This window comes from Rattus rattus, chromosome X (genome assembly GCF_011064425.1).
Source record: "Rattus rattus isolate New Zealand chromosome X, Rrattus_CSIRO_v1, whole genome shotgun sequence".
Lineage (NCBI taxonomy): Eukaryota > Metazoa > Chordata > Mammalia > Rodentia > Muridae > Rattus > Rattus rattus.
Window position 1 is genome coordinate 51,130,888 of NC_046172.1, and position 20,881 is coordinate 51,151,768.

Here is a 20,881-nt window from a genome sequence, read left to right on the forward strand (position 1 = left end):
GGATTAGAAAGAAGAAAGCTAGGCAGCTAATCCTATCTCAGGAGAGCTTACAGATCCCAAATTAAGAGTTCAGATAATGAAAAGCAAAGGTGTAATGACAAGGTACTTTGCTCTAAGGGTGAGAAAATGCTCTCTTAGCTCCTGCACCTAAAGGGATCAAAATAATATGTATGTAGTGGTGGTTGTCAGGTGGGTTATATCTTAATGGCTTACACAAAAGTTCAAATGCAAACATTCTGGGGCTAAAAATCTTCTAAGCATGTCTCTCAAAACTATGATTCTAAGTCAATTATTTAATGTGTGTTTTGCTTTCTTTATTTGTAAAACAGGGATAGTTTTCTTACTTACCATATAGGTAGGGAAAGTAAGGAATATATGATGATGATACTGTGTAATACCAGTTATGAAAATGTAAAGACCTAAGAACCTCATATAATGAAAAATGAGGAGTGAAGAAGTGTCATACTTTTGGGAATTTCTCAATGCCAATTTACCTGAAACTTGCTTTGATCTGGCTGCTGCTATTGACATAACCCTTATACTTCATGGACAGTGATAGGTCTCTCAGATCATACAGTCTGATTCTGGAGTCATTTGAGGTTACCAATATCTAGAAGTAAATCAAAAGCAAAGTTAAAATTATCACATTTTAACGTAAATTAAGCCATAACACCAAAAGAGTATATTACACATAAACTAAGTAAACAGCAAAACTACAAACGGCAATATTACCCATTTTCTTGCCCAGTTTTAAAACTAACTTTTAAGAATCCATACACTCCACAGTTCTCTGTGCCCAAAACCCATTGGGGAAAGACCTGTACTCTCAGGAGTGAGGACAATCCTGAGAGCTCAGGGGATACCTCCACTTTTGCTCACACTCCTGGCCCAAGAGGAACCTGGCTGGAACCCTCTGGACACAGGAACCTAGGAGCAGTCAGGGAGAGGATACTTGCGGTCTCTGCCTGCTTCCAGAGCTGAAAAGCAGTTGATAGGAGCACTAACACACTTGAGAACAGAGGTAAGACCAACTCATCTGCTCCGAGGGACCTTCCTGGAGTTATCAGGACAAACAAATCCAGGAGTATTCTGAGACAGGATTTCAGTTTGTGCCTGCCCCCGGAGCTGAACCAGCCCCACAGCTCTCTGTATCCAGATCACCCTGGGAGAAAGCCAGTCTCCAGAATGCTGACACAGGCTTAGAGGAGGGTCAAGCCACTGCCAGAGACAGCAAGACCAGCTAACACTAGTGACAACCAGATGGCAGAGAGCCAAGCCCCAAGAACCTAAACAACAGAAACCAAGACTACTTGGCATCATCAGAACCCAGTTCTCCTACCAAAGCAAATACTAAATATCGCAACACACGGAAAAGCAAGATTTGGATTTAAAATCCAACTCATGGTGATGTTAGAGGACTTGAAGAAGGAAATAAATAACTGCCTTAAAGAAATACAGGACAACACAGGTAAACAAGTAGAAGCCCTTAAAGAAGAAATACAAAAATCCCTTACAGAATTACAGGAAAACACAACCAAACAGGAGAAAGAAATACAAAAATCCCTTACAGAATTACAGGAAAACACAACCAAACAGGAGAAAGAATTGAACAAAACCATCCATGATATAAAACTGGAAATAGAAACAAGAAAGAAATCACAAAGGGAGACAATCCTGGAGATAAAGAACCTAGGAAAGAGATCAGGAGTCATAGACAGCAAGCATCACCAACAGAATACAAGAGATAGAAGAGAGAATCTCAGGGGCAGAAGATACCAAAGAAAACATTGACACAACTGTCAAAGATAATGTAAAACAGAAAAAGCTCCTAGCATAAAACATCCAGGAAATAGAGGACACAAGGTGAAGATTAAACCTAAGAATAATAGGTAGAGAACCGAGTGAAGACTTAAAGGGCCAGTAAATATCTTCAACAAAATTATAGAAGAAAACTTCAATAACCTAAAGAAAGAGTTGTTCATAAACATACAAGGAGTCTGCAGAACTCCAAATAGATTGGACCAGAAAAGAAACTCCTCCAATCATATAATAGTCAAAACACCAAACAACGAATGAATATTAAAATCAATAAGGGAAAAAGGTCAAGTAACATATACAGGCAGACCTATCAGAATCACACCAGACTTCTCACCAGAGACTATGAAAGCCAGAAGATCCTGGGCAGAAGTCGTACAGACACTAAGAGAACACAAATGCCAGCCCAGGATATTATATCCTGCAAAACTCTCAATTAACATAGATGGAAAAACCAAATATTCTATGAAAAAAACAAATTTACACATGCCTTTCTCCAAATCAGCCCTACAAAAGGATAATAGATGGAAAACTCCAACACAAGGAGAAAACTACACCTAGAAAAGCAAAAGTAATCTTGCAGCAAATCCAAAGGAAGAGAGATGTACAAACAGATTTCCAACTCTAAGATCAAAAATAACAGGCAACAACAGTCACTATTCCTTAATATCTCTTAACATCGATGGAATCAATTCCCCAATAAAAAGACATAGACTAACAGACTGGATATGGAAAGATGACCCAGAATTTTTGTGCATACAGGAAACACACCTCAAAGACAAAGACAGACACTACCTCACAGTAAAAGGCTGGAAAATTTTTTCCAAGCAAATGGTCCCAAGAAACAAGCTGGAGTAGCCATTCTAATATCATGTAAAGTTGACATTTAAACAAAGTTATTAAAAAGATAAGGAAGGACACTTCATATGTACCGAAGGGAAAATCCACCAAGATGCACTCTCAATCCTAAATATCTATGTTACAAATGCAAGGGCACCTAATTTCATAAAAGAAACCTTACTAAACTAAAAGCATACATTGCACCTCACATAGTAGTGGGAGACTGCAATACCCCACTCTCATAGCTGGACAGATTATTGAAACACAAACAAAACAGAGACATAGAGAAACTAACAGAAGTTATGAACCAAATGGATTTAACAGATATTTATAGAACATTTCATCCTAAAACAAAAGAATATACTTTCTTCTCAGCACCTCATGGTACTTTCTCCAAAACTGACCATATAATAGGTCACAAAACAGGCCTCAACAGATATAAGAAGACTGAAATAATCCCATGAATCCTATCACCACAGACTAAGGCTGGTCTTCAATGTCAGCAAGACTAACAGGAAGCCCACATACACATAGAAGTTGATCAACCCTCTACTCAGTGCTAACTTGATCAGGGAAGAAATAAAAAAAGAAATCAAAGATTTTTTAGAATTTAATGACAATGAAGGTACAACATACCCAAACTTATGGGGCACAATGAAAGCAGTGCTAAGAGGAAAACTCATATCTCTGCTCCAAAAAGAAACTGGAGAAAGCATACACAAGCAGCTTGACAGCACATTTAAAATCTCTAGAACAAAAAGAAGCAAATAAACCCAAGAGAAGTAGACAACAGGAAAGAATAAAACTCCCAACCAATAAAAGCTCAGGACCAGATGAGTTAAATGTTGAATTATATCAGACCTTCAAAGAACACCTAATACCAATACAGTCCAAACTGATAAAGAACATAGAAACAGAAGGAACTCTACTCAATTCCTTCTATGGAGCTGCAATTACACTTATACCTAAACCACACAAAAACCCAAGAAAGAAAGAGAACTTCGGATCAATTTCCCTTATCAATATTGAAACATAAATACTCAATAAAATTCTCGCAAACCGAATCCAAGAACACATCAAAATGATCATCCATCATGATCAAGTAGTCTTCATCCCAGGGATACAAGGATGGTTCAATATATGAAAATCCATCAAAGTAATCCAATAAGTAAACAAACTCAAAGAAAAAAAACCTACACAATCATCTCATTAGATGCTGAGAAAACATTTGACAGAATTCAATACCCCTTCATGTCAAAATTCTTGGAAAGATCAGGAATTCAAGGCCCATACCTAAACATAGTAAAAGCAATAAACAACAAACCAGTAGCCAACATCAACCTAAATGCAGAGAAACTTGAAGAAATCCCACTAAAAGCAGGGACTAGACAAGGCCACCCACGCTCTCCTTATGTACTCAGTATAGTACTAGAAATCCTAGCCAGAGCAATTAGACCACAAAAGGAAGTCAAAAGGGATACAAAGTGGAAAGGAAGAAGTGAAAATATCACTATTTGCAGAAGATATGATACTATACATAAGTGACCCCAAAAGTTCCACCAGAGAATACCAAGGCTGATAAACAGCTTCAGAAAAGTGGATGGGTATAAAATTAACTCAAACAAATCAGTAGCCTTCCTCTACACAAAACATAAACATGATGAGAAAGAAATTAGGGAAATGGCACCCTTCATAATAGTCACAAAAAATATAAAAAACCTCTGTTCTATTTTAACCAAGGAAGTGAAAGACCTATATGATAAGAACTTCAAGCCTCTGATGAAAGAAATTGAAGATACCAGAAGATGGAAAGATCTCCCATACTCATAAATTGGCAGAATTAATATAGTAAAAATGGCCATTTTGGCAAAAGCAATCTACAGATTCAGTACAATCCCCATTAAAATTCCACGACGATTCTTCATAGAGTTAGAAAGAGCAATTTGCAAATTCATTTTGAATAACAAAAAACCCAGGATAACAAAAACTTTCCTCAATAATAAAAGATCTTCTGGGGGAATAACCACCCCTGACCTCAAGCTGTATTACAGAACAATAGTCATGAAAACTATATGGTACTGGTACAGAAACAGGCAGGTCGATCAATGGAATAGAACTGAAAACCCAGAAATGAACCCACAAACCTATGGTCACTTGATCTTTGACAAAGGTGCTAAAACCATCCATTGGAATAAAGACAGGATTTTCAACAAATGGTACTGGTTCAACTGGAGGTCAGCATGTAGAAGAATGCAAATTGACCCATTCTTATCACCATATACAAAGCTTAAGTGCAAGTAGATCAAGGACCTCCACATAAAACCAGATACACTAAAACTATTAGAAGAGAAAGGGGGCAAAAGCCTCAAACACATGGGCACTGGGGAAAATTTCCTGAACAAAACACCAATGGCTCATGCAGTACAACCAAGAATCGACAAATGGGACCTCATAAAACTGCAAAGTTTCTGTAAGGCAAAGGACACTGTCATTACGACAAAATGGCAACCAACAGATTAGAAAAAGATCTTTACCAATCCTACATCAGATAGAGGGCTAATATCAAATATGTACAAATAATACTTGATGTTAGTCTCCAGAGAATAAATAACCCTATGAAAAATAGGGTACAGAACTAAACAAAGAATTCTCAGCGGAGGAACATCCAATGGCTGAGAAGCACCTAAAGAAATGTTCAATATCTTTAGTCATAAGGGAAATGCAAATCAAAACAACCCTGAGATTTCACCTCACACCAGTGAGAATGGCTAAGATCAAAAACTCAGGTGACAGCAAATGCTGGCGAGGATGTAGAGAAAGAGAAACACTCCCTCCATTGTTGGTGGGATTGCAGACTAAGGTACAACCATTCTGGAAATCAGTCTGGAGGTTCCTCAGAAAATTGGACATTGAACTACCTAAGGATCCAGCTATACCTCTCTTTGGCATATACCCAAAAGATGCTCCAACATATAACAAGGACACATGCTCCACTATGTTCATAGCAGCCTTATTTATAATAGCCAGAAGCTAGAAAGAACCCAGATGCCCTTCAACAGAGGAATGGATATAAAAAATGTGGTACATCTACACAATGGAGTATTAATCTCATGTATCAAAAACAATGACTTCATGAAATTCATAGGCAAATGGATGGATCTAAAAAATATCATCCTGCGTGAGGTAACACAATCACAAAAGAACACACATTGTATATACTCACTGATAAGTGGATATTCCAAATGCTCAATTTACCCAAGATACCCAGAACACATGAAGCTCAAGAAGAAGGTGGACCAAAGTGAGGATGTTTCAGTCCTTCTTCTTAAAAGGGGGAACAAAAATATTCATAGGAGGAGATATTGGAGTCAATGTTTTTAGCAGATACTGAAGGAATGGCCATTCAGAACCTGCCCCACCTTGGGATCCAGCTCATATACATACAGCCACCAAATCCAGAAAATATTGCTGATGCCAAGAAGTGCATGCTGACAGGAGCCTGATATAGCTGTCTCCTGAGAGGCTCAGCCAGGACGTTACAAATACAGAGGCGAATGCTAGCAGCAAACCACCAAACTGAGAACAGGATCCCCATTGGAGGAATTAGAGAAAGGATTTAAAGAGCTGAAGGGGCTTGCAACTCCATATGAACAACAAGGCCAACCAACCAGAGCTCCCAGAGACTAAACCACTACCCAAAGAGTACACAAAGCTCCAACTGCATATGTAGCAGAGGATGGCTTTGTTGGGCACCAATGGGAGGAGAAGTCATTGGTCCTTCCAAGGCTGGACCCCCCCAGTGTAGGGGATTGTCAAGGTGGGGAGGTGAGAAGAGGTGGGTGTTTTTGGGAGGAACACCCTCACAGAATTAGGGGAGGGGATGGGATAGGAGGTTTATTGAAAAGGAAACCCGTGAAAGGGAATAACATTTGAAATTTAAATAAAAATATCTAATAAAACAAAAGAAAAAATATCAAATTAAAAAAATAGAATCCATACACAGCGTGGAGAGACATTGTTTTGAATACTATTTAGTACCTTATTTTCCCCCAGGTAAAGGTTCAATCCCAGTAATTTTTCTTCCAACCTTGTTCCGCCCTCTAGTAGATCGTACGTGTATTTGTGTATGGTATTTCAAGTGCTAAAATAAAACCATAAATTAAAAATATCAGAATTAGAAAAATCCTCCATTATCATATGTTCTAAGTCTCAGACATTAGTCTTTTTACACTATTTTACAGATAAAGCGAATAAAATCTCCAGATGGTATAAATAGGATAGAAATAAGTTGTCTAAAATCATAAGGGTCTTACCTCTGTATCATAGAAAATACATCTACCATCATATGTCCCAATTACTGCGTATTTGCCATTCTGACAAAAATTGGCAGCTGTGATCAACTTTGTCTGACCATCTACTTCATTCCATAAAGCCACTTTTTTGTCAGGTATGTTCCATAGGCGGAGCTTTCCATCCAATGATCCACTGAGAAAATATCTGTCATCCTAAAAAGGTGGCAAAAATGCATTTATTTTCACATCTGGGAAGATTTAGCTAATTAACTAACACATCCAGTGATTAAAAGTAATGTTCTACAATGAAATCTTATTTGAATAGTATTCGTTCCTATTATTTTCTTTTCATTTTGAAGGCTGCATACTAGGGAGTCAAGTCCTGGTCTCATGCATGAAACCAAGTGCTCTCTCAGTGAGACACACTTGCATGTAGCCACATTTTAGTTCTTTCCCTAGCATTATTTTGTGCAATAAAATTGACAAAAATTACACAATCCAGCTTTCATGCTGGAGAAACAGAATTTAAATTATTTTATCATATTTTTCAAACTGCTTTTCCAAGATATGGATGTTAATATAAATGTTTTAGTAAGCATCACATGAAATAGTATCTACAATCAAATAAGTTTAAGAAATTCTGGAGTGCAAAACCTTAAAACAGGATTCTCAGTCTGTATTTTAAATCTCTAAAAGGGATATAATGTGGATAGCAACTTTTAAATTTACTTCACCCTAGACTTTCTTTGAGTATGCCCTTGTTTCCAGGGCATGTATAACACTGGGATATAAGGCTAACACCAGTTACAAAGTACCAAACCTGCTTTTTAGGAACTCTGATACTGAATTGCAGACCACATGTTCTATATTTTGAGGAGCTGCTCCCATCCTGGGCATACAGCAAAGTCAGCAGACTTTTTGATTGTCATAATTTGGTGTACGAAAGGATGCTACCATATAAATAGAAGTGCTACAATATACAGACATGAATGTCAACAGATTCAAGGTGGAAAAATCCTCCGTAAATTAGTCCTACCACTCAGCTGGGCTGTTTTGGTAATGTGATGATCACATATTAGGGGATGGGGGAGAGTTTAGTTGGTAAAGTGTGAGGACCTAATTTTGGATCTCCAGCACCCATATATATGATAATGACAGATATCTGTAATTTCAGTACTGGGACCGAGACAGCCAGACCCCTAAAGCTTCCTGGCAAACCAGTCCAGCTAAATTGCTGAGCTCCAGGTTCAGTGAGAAACCTGGTTTCAAAATCTAAGATGAGAGGATATACACACATATTACAGACACCACTCACATAAACACAAGGATTGCATATTAAAGATCAGGACACTTTCTTCATGTGAGACATTTTTTCTTAATCAGTGCTGAGGCCTTTTATTGATAAATATATATTATGTGATAGACATTTTTGAGGCCATGGTTTAGTAAACTATACTTAGCAACGGCTAGAAAAGCTGAATAAGTGAAAAGTATTTCATCTTCGAATTCAGATTTTAACAATTTTATTTAAATAATAGCTTGTGTCTCCAATCTAGCTATCTAGATTTTATTTTGTTTACAATTTTGTTACTTTTTCCCAGGTAACACTGCAGCAAAATCCTATTATCTAAGAAAATGTTGACATGGCTCTCATCTTCCTCAGTCCCTGTTAAAATCTCCTCATGCCAGTGGAGGTTTTTGAACTATATTTTTAGGTTTGCAAAGAAAATTATAAAGATAATTGAACAGACTTCAATAATAATATAGTATATAGAAATCTATTATAACCTAGTGATTCCTTTCTCTACTGCTACTATAGTAGGTGGAGAGATTTCCTTCAGTGCTGTGTATAAAATCCATCCTTCATCTGTAAGGGAAAGGATGAGCAGCTTATTTAGAAAGAATATTCTGCTAGTTTAATAGTTAAAATTAATAGGGTACAAACACAGATTATATCTTTTTAGTTAAGTCTTAAGTCTTTTAAGGGCGTAGAATTATTACTGCCTATGTTATATAGGCTTATCAAAGGACAGTCATTATACTGAGAGGGATAGTTAGTCATTTCTCCTAATTTGAGGAAAGAAAGAAGAAATGCATAAATGACTGAATGTTGTATTAAAAATGGCTATTAAAGACACTGGGATGACCAACCTGACTAGGAAAAGGTGGTCATTCATCAGGCTATGAGAGACAAAGTCAATTTAGACCCAACTCAAGTTCTCCACTTATTTTAATTGGGCCATAATGGTGGCATCAATGAATATTTCTTCTTCTTCTGCTGACATTTGCAGAAAAACAAAACTAATTGAGATTTAAACCTTTATGGCTCTATACCATAAAGGCATTAAGACATCTATAATTCCATGTATTTTTACCTTTTGATGAAATAAAATTAATTGCTGTTTGTTTCATTTGCTTCATGACCAAGTTTCATTATATAGCCCACATTACCCTGAAATTTACAATGTAGCCCAGTCGGGCCATATATTCAAAATCATGTTGCCTCAACCTCCTGATTACTAGCATTCCAAGCAAGTACTATCAAACCCAGAGAAGTACTTGGTTTCTAAGTGAAGATATTAAAGGATTGAACATGAATAAAAAGGATCAACAGTGTGACTCAAGATCAGCAAAGCATATATGCTGCCTCAACTACTCAAAGGCTAAGGTGAGAGGAGCACTCGAGGCCAAGTTTTTGATGTGAGTCAGGACAATAGAGTGAGACCTGATCTCAAAAAAACCAATAAATAAACAAGATTCAGATTGACAAGAAGTTGCAGAGATGGCTTGTTTGGGTAAAACGCTTGCTACCAAATTCAGGAGGACTTGAGTTCAGCTGATTCCCCGCACTTACATAAATGCTGGGTGTGGCAGCACAAATCTGTAACCCAGTGCTGGGCCAATGGACAAGACATGGGATTATGAAAAGTTTGCTGTCCAGCAAGTCTAGTCAGAACAGTGACGTCCAGTGAGCAAGACTCTTTTACAGAAAATCAGGTAGAGGCTTAGAAATGTGACTCAGCAGTTAAGAACACTGGCAGCTTTTTCAGAGGATACAGATTTAATTTCCAGCGTGTAAATGGTGGCTCAATACCCAAAACCCTCTCTGGCATTGCAAGTCATCAGGCACACACGTGGTACACAGATATGTATGCAAAATTCCTATATGCATAAAATTATGAAACTTTCATTGGTTATTAAAATAAGCTAGAGTATGCTATACAGAGAAAGATAAATCAATGTTGATTTTAGTCTCCACAATTGAACACATGGCAAGTACACCTACATGTGCATATATATGCATACAACCACACATACATACAAGAAATGCACAAAATAATATTAACAAAGTTTGATTAATATGGGATATAATATAATGGAATTTGGTTTTTACTCATTTCAGTCTTTTGTACTTTGTCTCCCTTCCTCAACCTTTCCCCAGTTCTCACCTATGTACTTACCTTTACTTTCTTTCTTTTTTTCTTTTCCTTCAGAGCTGAGGATGGAAACCAGGGCCTTGCGCTTGTTAGGCAAGCGCTCTACCACTGAGCTAAATGCCCAACCCCTTACCTTTACTTTCTTACACCTACCATTTCCTTCTTTTGGAGACCATGTCTTACCCTTCAGTCCAGTCTGGCCTCAAACTAGTGAGCCTCCTGACTCAGTTTCAAGGAGCTGGGATTATAGGCATGCAATACCATACTTAGTTGTCTCTCTCTCTCTCCATACTTAATATTCTCTCTCTCTCTCTCTCTCTCTCTCTCTCTCTCTCTCTCTCTCTCTCTCTCTCATATTTATTGTCCTCTCTCTCTCCAATATCTCTCATCTTTAGTAGTACAATTTATTTATATTTGGGATAACATTTTACTACTATATTTAGAACATAATCCCCCACATGTAATGCAAATTATTAGAATACTTCTCATCCACCCACTGAATAATTGGGTCCTCTATACCTAATACTGGCCTCGAACTCATTTTGTGGTCAACAGTGACCTTTAACTTCCGATCCTTCAATCACCACCTTCCGAATGAATAAAGCCATACATCACCAAAAATAGTTTTTGTAGTGTTTGCAATTGAAGCCCAGGCTGCCTTTTTTAAAAAGTAAATACCATCCTAAGCTACATTCTCAGCCCCCTTTCCCTTATTTTGAAACAGCTTTTCTCAAGGTACTCTGGCTCGTTTAAATTCCCTATATTGACTAGGCTGGCTTCACATTCAGAGCTGCATGCCTCAGCCTCCTGAGTCATGGAACGAATGCTTGTGCTACAACATTCAGTTCCCTTCCCACGTTTAAAGCAAATTAGAATGCTAACTGAAGTTGTTCTTAATGATCTGGCTACTACTGTTCTTTTTTTATCCCGTAGTTTCACTGTTCTTTGGAGAAATCAAGTTCCTTCATCTCCCTTTTAGCATGACAAAAGAGTATATAACTGGTTACTTACTCTTGGATGGAAAGCGATGGCAGTGACAAAATCTATGTGTTGAAAACAGCAAAGGCATTCTCTTCTGGAAATGTGCCATAACCTGACAGTTTTATCCATAGAAGAAGAGAGCAGAAAGTAGTTCTACGGAGAAAATGGTATCAGTTACTTTATTACTGTATATATGAAAATATGACTTACACAATGAAATTAAATGATGCTTAAATTTATTTGGCAGTGTTTAGTTACATATATACATATACATATATATGTGTATATATATATATATTTGCTTTGTGCAGCTTCAAAAGAACATGGCTATTTCAATTAACTTGAAAAATTATTTTTTTAATTATGGTCTAATGTATTTCACTGACTCTAAGACATTTTAGCATTACTTGATGCATTACTATGAATCCTACAATGTATGATAGAAAATATGTCAGGCATTAGCAGAGGATTAAGGAGTGTCTTAGGTGTTATAACCTGCATATACTGAAACTTAACCATGAATATATGACATCTACTAATTTAAGTATACTAATTTTTTGTAACTAAACACTGGTGAATTCTAACTTACATGGATCCTAATGTCCCTTACAATGCCTTCAAAAAGATTACTCTGTAATGCAGCATAGAAATGAAAATTTATTGTGCTCCTAGGCACAATATTGCCTAGAATATGTATTCTAGGCAAGAAAGTTAGAGAATAGGAAATGTCAAATTTCTCAGAATACATCACAGAGCTTGCTGATCTGGAAGATATAGGAAAACTGATTTAGGCATTGCATTTGCCCATTTGCCCAATTATCCTAAAACCAAACATCTACCCATCAAAAGCTTCTGGTTGGTCAAGTCTCAATAACTTCTAAACTCATATATTTAAAGGGAGAACTATATATTACACTGAATGAGGAAAGTCAATGGAACTCTAGAATTTTTTGAAGTTTCTCACATGACAAACAAATCAAGGTTGTAATAAAACTTATTGAGTATATACAATTTGCTGAAGGCTTTTTTTCTTAGCACTATAAACAACTCTGTGAAGTAAGCATATTATTATCATCCTTTTTGACAAATGGTAATGGTGAGGCTCAGAAAATTTAAACAAGTTGCCTAAGATTGTACAGTTCTGTCAGTGGAAGAGCTATGGTTCAAGAACAGATGGTAGGCTCTACCCATGTTTTGCAGAGTACAGCAAAGCACAAAATACTTTGTTATTTGCCCAAAGTAATTAAGAACACTTAATTGTTACCTGTGTGGCAGTTCATAGCTAGGATGCGGACTCAGGAGAATGAGGAGTTCAAAGACAACCTTACTTACATAGTAATAAGTTTGAGGATACCCTGACTATAAGAGACCCTATTTGCAAAATCATAAAATAATGAGCCAAAAAGACTAACTGCAAATATTGATTTAGCTATGTAACTCGATGTGCTATTTTATTAAACATACTTAAAATGTCCACTTTTGAAATACATATTATACCTTATTAAAATATAGAATTCAGAAGTCACACAGGGTATCATGATTTAATCTTATCATTTGTACATGCAAAGGCTATAACATTGTGAAATTGAGACCACTGTGTTATAAGTTTTTATTATGGTTTGTAAAATAAATAATAATCTAGTAGGTAGGGTTAATAGATCAGTTGTAAAGAACTTGTAAGGCTCTAGGCTTGACCTTCAGTATCAAGAAATAAAGAAGAAAAAGGGGGTGAATTTGGACGCTTTGTAATAGACTTTGGAAGGCATGTAATAATTATTTTTTATTTTCAAAGATTACCTAGTTTCAGAACAGTTTTAATGAATATATAAAGTATATACTATAATTTTCTGTTGACTAATAGCATTAAACCTATGGTCCAATGCTCTTTAATATTAGCTTTTTTAGAGCTGAGGGTGTAGCTCATTAGCAGAACATACAGTTAATACCCAAATAAGCCAAACAAACAAACAATTTCAATAAAATAAAATTTGGCTTTATTCACTGCTTGTTTCAGGCATATGAGATTTCTGAATATATTCTTAAAATATGAAGTGCTAAAGACATGTTCAACTTTATTATACTATGCCAAGAATTTTGTTCAATACATTTTTACTAAATGAAATTAATTTCTTTAAAAATGTTTATGTGTATGGGTATTCTATCTGCATATATGTCTCTGTATCACATGAATATATGGTGTCTACAGAGGTCAGAAGAGGGTGATGGATCCCTTTAACATATTTGTGAGGCATCATGTGGGTGCTGGGAATTGAATCTAGATTCTTAGTAAGAGCGGCCAGTGCTATTAACTGCTGAGCCGTTTCTCCAGTCCTGAAATAATTTCTTAAACTAAGCACTGAACTTCCGAATCACATAAAGTACATTCAATCTGAATAGTTTTGTAATCCTTATATGGATTCAGGAAGTCAAACCTCTTATCTATACAATGAAAGATCCATTATTACATGGAATTTTTACTGGATGATGTAATACTGTGTTACCTAGCATAAAACAAGTACTTAGAAAGCAGAAAGTTCACTACAAACACATTCTCATAGACACTGAAGAGACTTGGTCCCTATCCTTCAATGGTCTAGAATCTTCTTGAAAATATGACCTATAAATCTTTGGTTGCTTGAATAATAATAGACCCTATAGGTTAATATATTTTAATGTTTGGTCTATAGTTGGTGGAATTGTTTGGGAAGGATTAGGATTTGTGGCCTTGTTGAAGAAGGCATGTCACTGAGGAGGTGTGCAGTATCAGGTTTCAAAACCCCATTCCATTCCCAATTACATCTTTTGTCTCTATTCCTGCCTGCTGCCATGATAATCATGGACTCATCCTCTGAAACCATAAGCAAGACCCCAATTAAATGCTTTATTTTTTAACTTTCCTTCTTTATAGTGATTCTTCACAGCAATAAGAAAGTAATTAATACAGTAGCAGTTAGAATTTTCCCAGCAAAAAGCACACCAATACCAATAGTTATCCAATAACAAATACTCCACACTGGAAGCATAACATACAAGTAAAATTACATTGAGATGACTTTATTTATGTATTTAGGAACACACACACACACACACACACACACACACACACACACACACACACACACACACGTGAATACCATCCACAAAAATTTTCAAAGCACATACTCTTGAATTTTTTTGCATTTATCTTGTTATGACTAGTATATATAATATGAAGAATCAGGACATCCCAGCTTACAAACTATCAACAGTCATAAGGCAAATATGTAGACTGATGCTAAATACATTTTTCTGATCTACAAAATTTGTAAAGGATGCAAGAAAAGAAGAATTTATGATTTCTTAAATCTTTGCAATGTATCCAGCATTGTAAAATTTTACAATCACCTATAGGGCGAGGAACTACTGTTACCAGGGAATTGACTAGAGAACACTGGTCTAAAGACATAGAGTGTGAATTACCCTACCCACACGTTTGCTAGACACCTGTCAACATGTTACTTAATTCATACAAACCTTTTTACAAACCTTTGATGAATATCAGGAACTTCAACTGTTTTGGTTGAACAATTGAACAGAAACAGAGAACATATGTAAAATACTTAAGCTTGGTGTCCTCAGTACTTGACACATTCACAGATCAAGTTTTTATTTCTTTATTTTTAATTGTTATGTATATGTGAGTGTCGGGGATATTTGCATACTGAGTATAGTGGCCTAGAGAGAACAGAGTTATCCACTTGGAGCTAGAGTTATAGGCAGTTGTAAGCTGTCCCATGAAGATGTTGGTAACTAGACCTATTTACAGATGTTAGTTGAGCATTTTCTGTGTGATAAGTAGGTGCACTTTAAAAAGGATTTATTTTATGTGTAGGAGTATTTTGCTGGTATGAATGTATGAGCATTGCATGGAAGCAAGAAGAACCTGTTGGATCCCCTGGAACTATAATAACAGATGGTTGTGAGCCACTATATGAGTGCTGGGAACAGAACCCAGGTCCTCTGCAAAAGTAGCAAGTGCTCTTAACTCCTGAGCCATCTCTCTAGCCCTATGTAAGTGCTTTGTATTTACTCAATTAATCTTTCCTTCTAACTCTACAAAGAAGCCATTTCTGTTCCAGCTATTTTGCAGGCTAAGTATGATATAGTTAAGAAAAGTGGCCAAAGACCCAGAAGAACAAGGGGCAAAGTAATTAGAATATAAATCCTAGAGTCTGACCCCAGAGTTGTGCTCCTAACTAGGTGGAAAAGTAAAGAATAGATATGTTTTGAATGAATAGGCAATACAAACTATCTAGTAGCCAGATGTTTATAGGTTCTCAGTTTATTACTTTACTTTAATTAAAATTTAATCATTTCCCTGTTACTTTTCACTCTTCAAACCCTCTCATGTTCTTTCCTTCCAACCCTCCCATGTCCTCCTCTCTTACTCCCTCTTGAGTTGATGGTCTCTCTTTCATTGACTATTTTTCTTACACATACAGACAGACACACTGACACACTGACACACTGACACACACAGACACAGACACACACACACACACACACACACACACCTTGCTGAGTCTGCTTAGTTTTGCACCAAAATGAAATTAGACTAGTAAATCTTAAAGAAGGTGGATGTCATTTACCTGATTTTTTTTATCATTATATATTATTTATGCAAATTGAATTATCATGGTAGACTTCATTAATATGCTTACTTGTCATGTATCAACTAAAATATAAAAACTATTACATATAGAACTCTTTATTTATATGTAAAAAGGTTCTTGTGCCTGTGAAATGGCTCAGAGGGCAAAAGTGCTTGCTGTTTAGCCTGACTGACTGAGTACCATCACTGAGATACACACGACAAGAGAGAACTGAATCCCACTTTTTGTCTGCTGGCTTCCTTCCATATGCACACATTGGTACATATTTCCACAGACATGTGTGCACACACACAAATAATAAATGTAATTTTAAAATTTCAAAACTAAAACTTCACATTTTTTTTCAAAAAAGGGCTCTTTTCCTGCTTATGTTCATGCGTGTGCTTATACACATGTCTGCACGTGCACGTGGAGATCAGAGGACCCCTTAGGTGTTGTTCCTCAAGTACTACTTATTTTATTAGACTGAGACTTTTACTGGTCTAGAATTTTCTGAGCAGGCTTGGTTGGCTTACTAGAGACTTTCATGGGTCTACCTGTCTCTTTCTATCCAATACTTGGATTATAAATGTGTGCCATTCCACTTAACTTTTAATTTTACATTATTTCTTAGGATCAAACTCAGGTCTTAAAGTTCTAAGATGTTTGGTTTAAGAAACAGAATACTAGAGTGAAACAGAGAGAAAAATATTATGACAGATGGGTTATATAAAACACTCAGAATATCTAAGGAGAGTGAGCATTCACAAATAGACTGATTCAAATGTGATACATAGTAGGGAATGTTGATGGAAGTCTACAATCCTAATATCTGGCAGGCAGATGCAAAACTCTTAAGAAGTTGACAGTGCGTATGACATCATCCTGGGTGACAGAGCAAATTTCAGCTCACCCTCAGCTACAGAGACTTAATCTCAATGAAAAAAGCAACAAACAAACAAACAAACAAACAGAGCTCAGGTTTATCTTGATTTAGTTTGCTAAAATATGGTATTAATATCTCTGTTCTATTTAAGGTTTTTTGATATAATTAAAACATATGGGTACCACTTGTATCCCAAGTATTAATATTTAGTTAATGCAAGTTCAGTTTTCTCACGTCAAGTTGTTTAAATATCATTTTCTTTCTTAATTTTTAAATATATTTTAGATTTTGATTACTGATATAAGTTTAAGGGATCAAGAAAAAAACACCTTATTTGAAGTCACATTCATTTTAAGCATCATTTCTTTCTGAAAAAAAAATCATTGCATCTAAAAAGTAAATAGCAAATAATAGATCTGACTGGTTAACCAATATCCACACTTGAAATTATTCTTTTTAGAACTTAGAGCAGCTTGTAAGTAACTTCCACAAAGTAGACAGCTGACACTTGCTAGTATGATGACAATCCTACAAATAAGGAATTTTAAAATAATCATGTCAAAGTCATATGGATTAATACATAATTCTAATAATAATTTCTTACTTTAGACCACGAAAGATCAAGGAGATCAGCAGTATGTCCCTTATATTTGCAAAATGGTCGTTGCCGAAAAGGTGCATTTTTGTCATCTGGGTCTTCGTCAGTTCCACTACATACCTAGTTAGACATAAAACAAACTTTAAAACTCGGATGGAATGTAGACCTTCAGACATTCCCCACCTACCCATACTGTCATAAATTTGTATGATGCCCAACTGGAATTTCAAGCCATCCAAAGCCGACTTCCCTGTTTATGCTGATTGATTACTCATCACCTTTCTTTTTCTCCATGCAATGATAAACTAGAATAATTTCTGAGGCAATATAGCCTGTCATACTCCTTTCCATGTCTAAAAGAACTCCCTTTCTTTGTCCCTTTCTCAGCTTCTGTTTCTTCAGAAGTAGAACTAGCTTATTGGGGTAAGTAATGACTGGGCTGAATTAATTTAAGATTATCTCACTCCACTTCTGAAGGATCACTAGGTGAGCCATAGGGTGTGTTCAAGGGAACTCACTTAAGAGAATTTCCCTTTTTTTTTTTTTGTTTTGAACATCTCCATGTGACACTTAAGACATTAGGACTACCATAAAGTATGGAAAGACCCAAAACAAAATAGAGTAAAAAGGAGAAAGTTGATAGAACTGTTTCTCTAGTGATATTACTGAGTTAAGCTAAGTAACCCCAAGAAGCCTTACCTCTTAACTTACTTCTTCATTATTTAAGCAATTTTAAAGTTACGTTTTTGTTATTTTACAGAAGTAAAATGCATGCCAAAATTGGTTGCTGCACGCTATGTGTATTTATCATCAGAATAAATCCTAGCTAGGAAATCTTTGAAATAGTTATTAGTACCATGAATATAAATACATTAAGAAAAATTCACCAGGTCCAAGAGGTTAAAATAACATATTAGAAGGTCACATAGTCACCTGTGAACAAGAGAATTAAGGTAGAATATAAGTTATCTAACTTGTAAGTCCAGATTTAACTCAACTATTTCAGTGCATACAGCATGAGAGACAATACAGAGTTCCAGCTAAGCCTCTCTGTTTAGGGAAGAGTGTTTAGAATGAGGATAGAGATGGGTAAACAGGTATTTTTGAGACGACATCACAAGATCTTATGCACGTAACTCAAAATTTTAGGTGGAATAAGACCATGGAGAACTAATACAGAATTCTGAAAAGGAAAAAGTAACAAGATCTGGTGGGAGCTTTAGAAAAACTGTGAACACTGTCACAGAATGTTTGGATGGAGCAAGTGAGGGCAGGAATAATAATAATAAGTTTAAGAATGCAGGTTTGACTTCGGATACAGGTCTTCAAAGATCTGAGCTGGGTTTGGCCTGAGAGTCTCCTTCTTGCAGAATAACGTTCATAGTTTAGGAAAGTGCTATTCAAGCTGTCAAGGGATACAAGCAATCAACATTTCTACCCAGCTGTGAAGCCTATGAAGCACAATAAGCAGTATGGGATATCCCTAAGACGTAGCAGTGGCATTAATATCTTGGCAGTAACAAACAACTGTAACTGGATTTGAGGCAAGAGGGAGCTCATGCCTGGTATTAGAAACCTAGCCAACTACCCCTGGCTAGTAAGATTATGGAAGAGAGTGTACTGTGGCCAACATAGAACCTACAACTACTAAACCAGCATGATTTCTAACTGCATTCAAAATACTTATTTTATACCCACAAATAAGTGTATCTCCTAGCCCTCACCAAAGAATCTTCTCTTTACAAGTAGAGACCATTACAGAAAATCACAACTGGTCAAAACAAACTGATCACAGGGTGCCTAGCCCCCATTAGCTAGATTTAAAACACAACAACTACACCTAAGACTTGGGACATTTTATCCTTTGGTTGTGAGTTTAGCCTTTAACATCTCAGCTACCTATGCTGAAATAAATGATAGCTGTCAAAAAAAATAATACTTGGGAATCACTACTTAAAATAATTTAAAAAGAAACATGTTATCATTAAAAAATGCTGTAAGGAACATGGAGGAAATGGGAGCAGAAAGATTTTAAGAACCAGAGGATCAGAATATCTCCTGTGAGATTGCATTGTTTAGAAATGACAAAGATGCTTCAACCTATGATACCTCTACTATGGGGGTGCCTAAATAAGACTGGAACAAAGACAAAACCAAAAATCCTGCAATGAGGACGGGGGAAATGTCATGAGACAAACAACTATAGATAACTAATAATGTTGAGAGAGGGAGAAATAGTCTTTCGCAAAGGGATGGGCCTCACTAATTGCTTATACAATATCAAGTGCTCTACCCTGAATTCATGTACACATAAACAGTAACCATTCTCAACAGGCTTTATTAACATATTTACACATCTCTCTCTCTCTCTCTCTCTCTCTCTCTCTCTCTCTCTCTCTCTCTCTCTCTCTGAGAGAGAGAAGAATAAAAGTATGAGAGAAAATGAGAATAACAGTGTGTGAGAGAAAATAAAAGTTAAAGAAAATAGGCTAGGAATTTGAGAGGAAGCTGTGTGTGTGTGTGTGTGTGTGTCTTTCTGTCTGTGTCTGTCTTTCTGAAGGGACAGGGAAAGTGAACTTGGAAAAGGATATAATTATATTTTAATAATAAAATCATCAAAACATTATAATGTAGAAAAAATGAGGGTTTAAACTAGGACAATAGTCATAAGATAGAAATAAGATATGATTATTAATTGTTTATACCAAAACTTGATTTTTGGTGCTGGAGATGGAATCCTGGCCTTGTGAATGCTGGACAAGGGCTCCAGCTTGAAAAATTGATTAAAACATTTTCATAGGAACCATGTAGGCAGGCTAGAACACTAAGTTCTGAAATTTTTGCCAATCACTTTTAGATAAAAACTTCTTCCCAAAATTTTTACTTTCAGACTAATGAGCCCTGATAAAAGACATAACATTAATATTCTCATTCTTTACATAAATCCAACTTCCTGCTTAATAGTTATTTATTTTTCATTAACTCCTAAGCACATTTCCCCAGCAGCAATTCCAGGCATTTTAAGTAGCAGTTACATGTTAGTAATACACACTGACACTCCATGAATTAAGTATTTTAAATAAAAATTTACCCCCAAACCATAAGTTCTAGATTAAAAAAAGCATAATTATAATTTATAGCATAAAGAAGAAATTTAACCCAGAATTGCATATTACATTCTTGTCCAACTATGGGTTGCAAACTGAGAAGGCTAAAAGTCCATGCTCAAGCCAGCACTGAAAGGTTTTAAGCCCTTAGACAACAGAGCAAGCAACTTACACACCTCCCCTACACTTTCTGAGCTCCTTTTGAGAATCAAGAAAAACATTCATAGAGTCAGAATGGAATACTTTAGAACAGTGATAGTGAGTAGGTGAGTAACCTTGGCTCATCACTCTCTG

General features: G+C 36.1%; 1 protein-coding gene across 1 annotated transcript in view; it reads right to left on the reverse strand.

The window, feature by feature from the left end:
• Wdr44 (WD repeat domain 44) overlaps window positions 1-20,881 on the reverse strand; it is a 102,152-nt gene that overhangs the window by 5,983 nt on the left and 75,288 nt on the right. Inside the window, 6 exon segments of the mRNA XM_032889598.1 lie at window positions 495-610; window positions 6,694-6,705; window positions 6,707-6,796; window positions 6,969-7,160; window positions 11,396-11,518; window positions 17,487-17,600. Coding sequence (XP_032745489.1) covers window positions 495-610; window positions 6,694-6,705; window positions 6,707-6,796; window positions 6,969-7,160; window positions 11,396-11,518; window positions 17,487-17,600 — 647 coding nt within the window.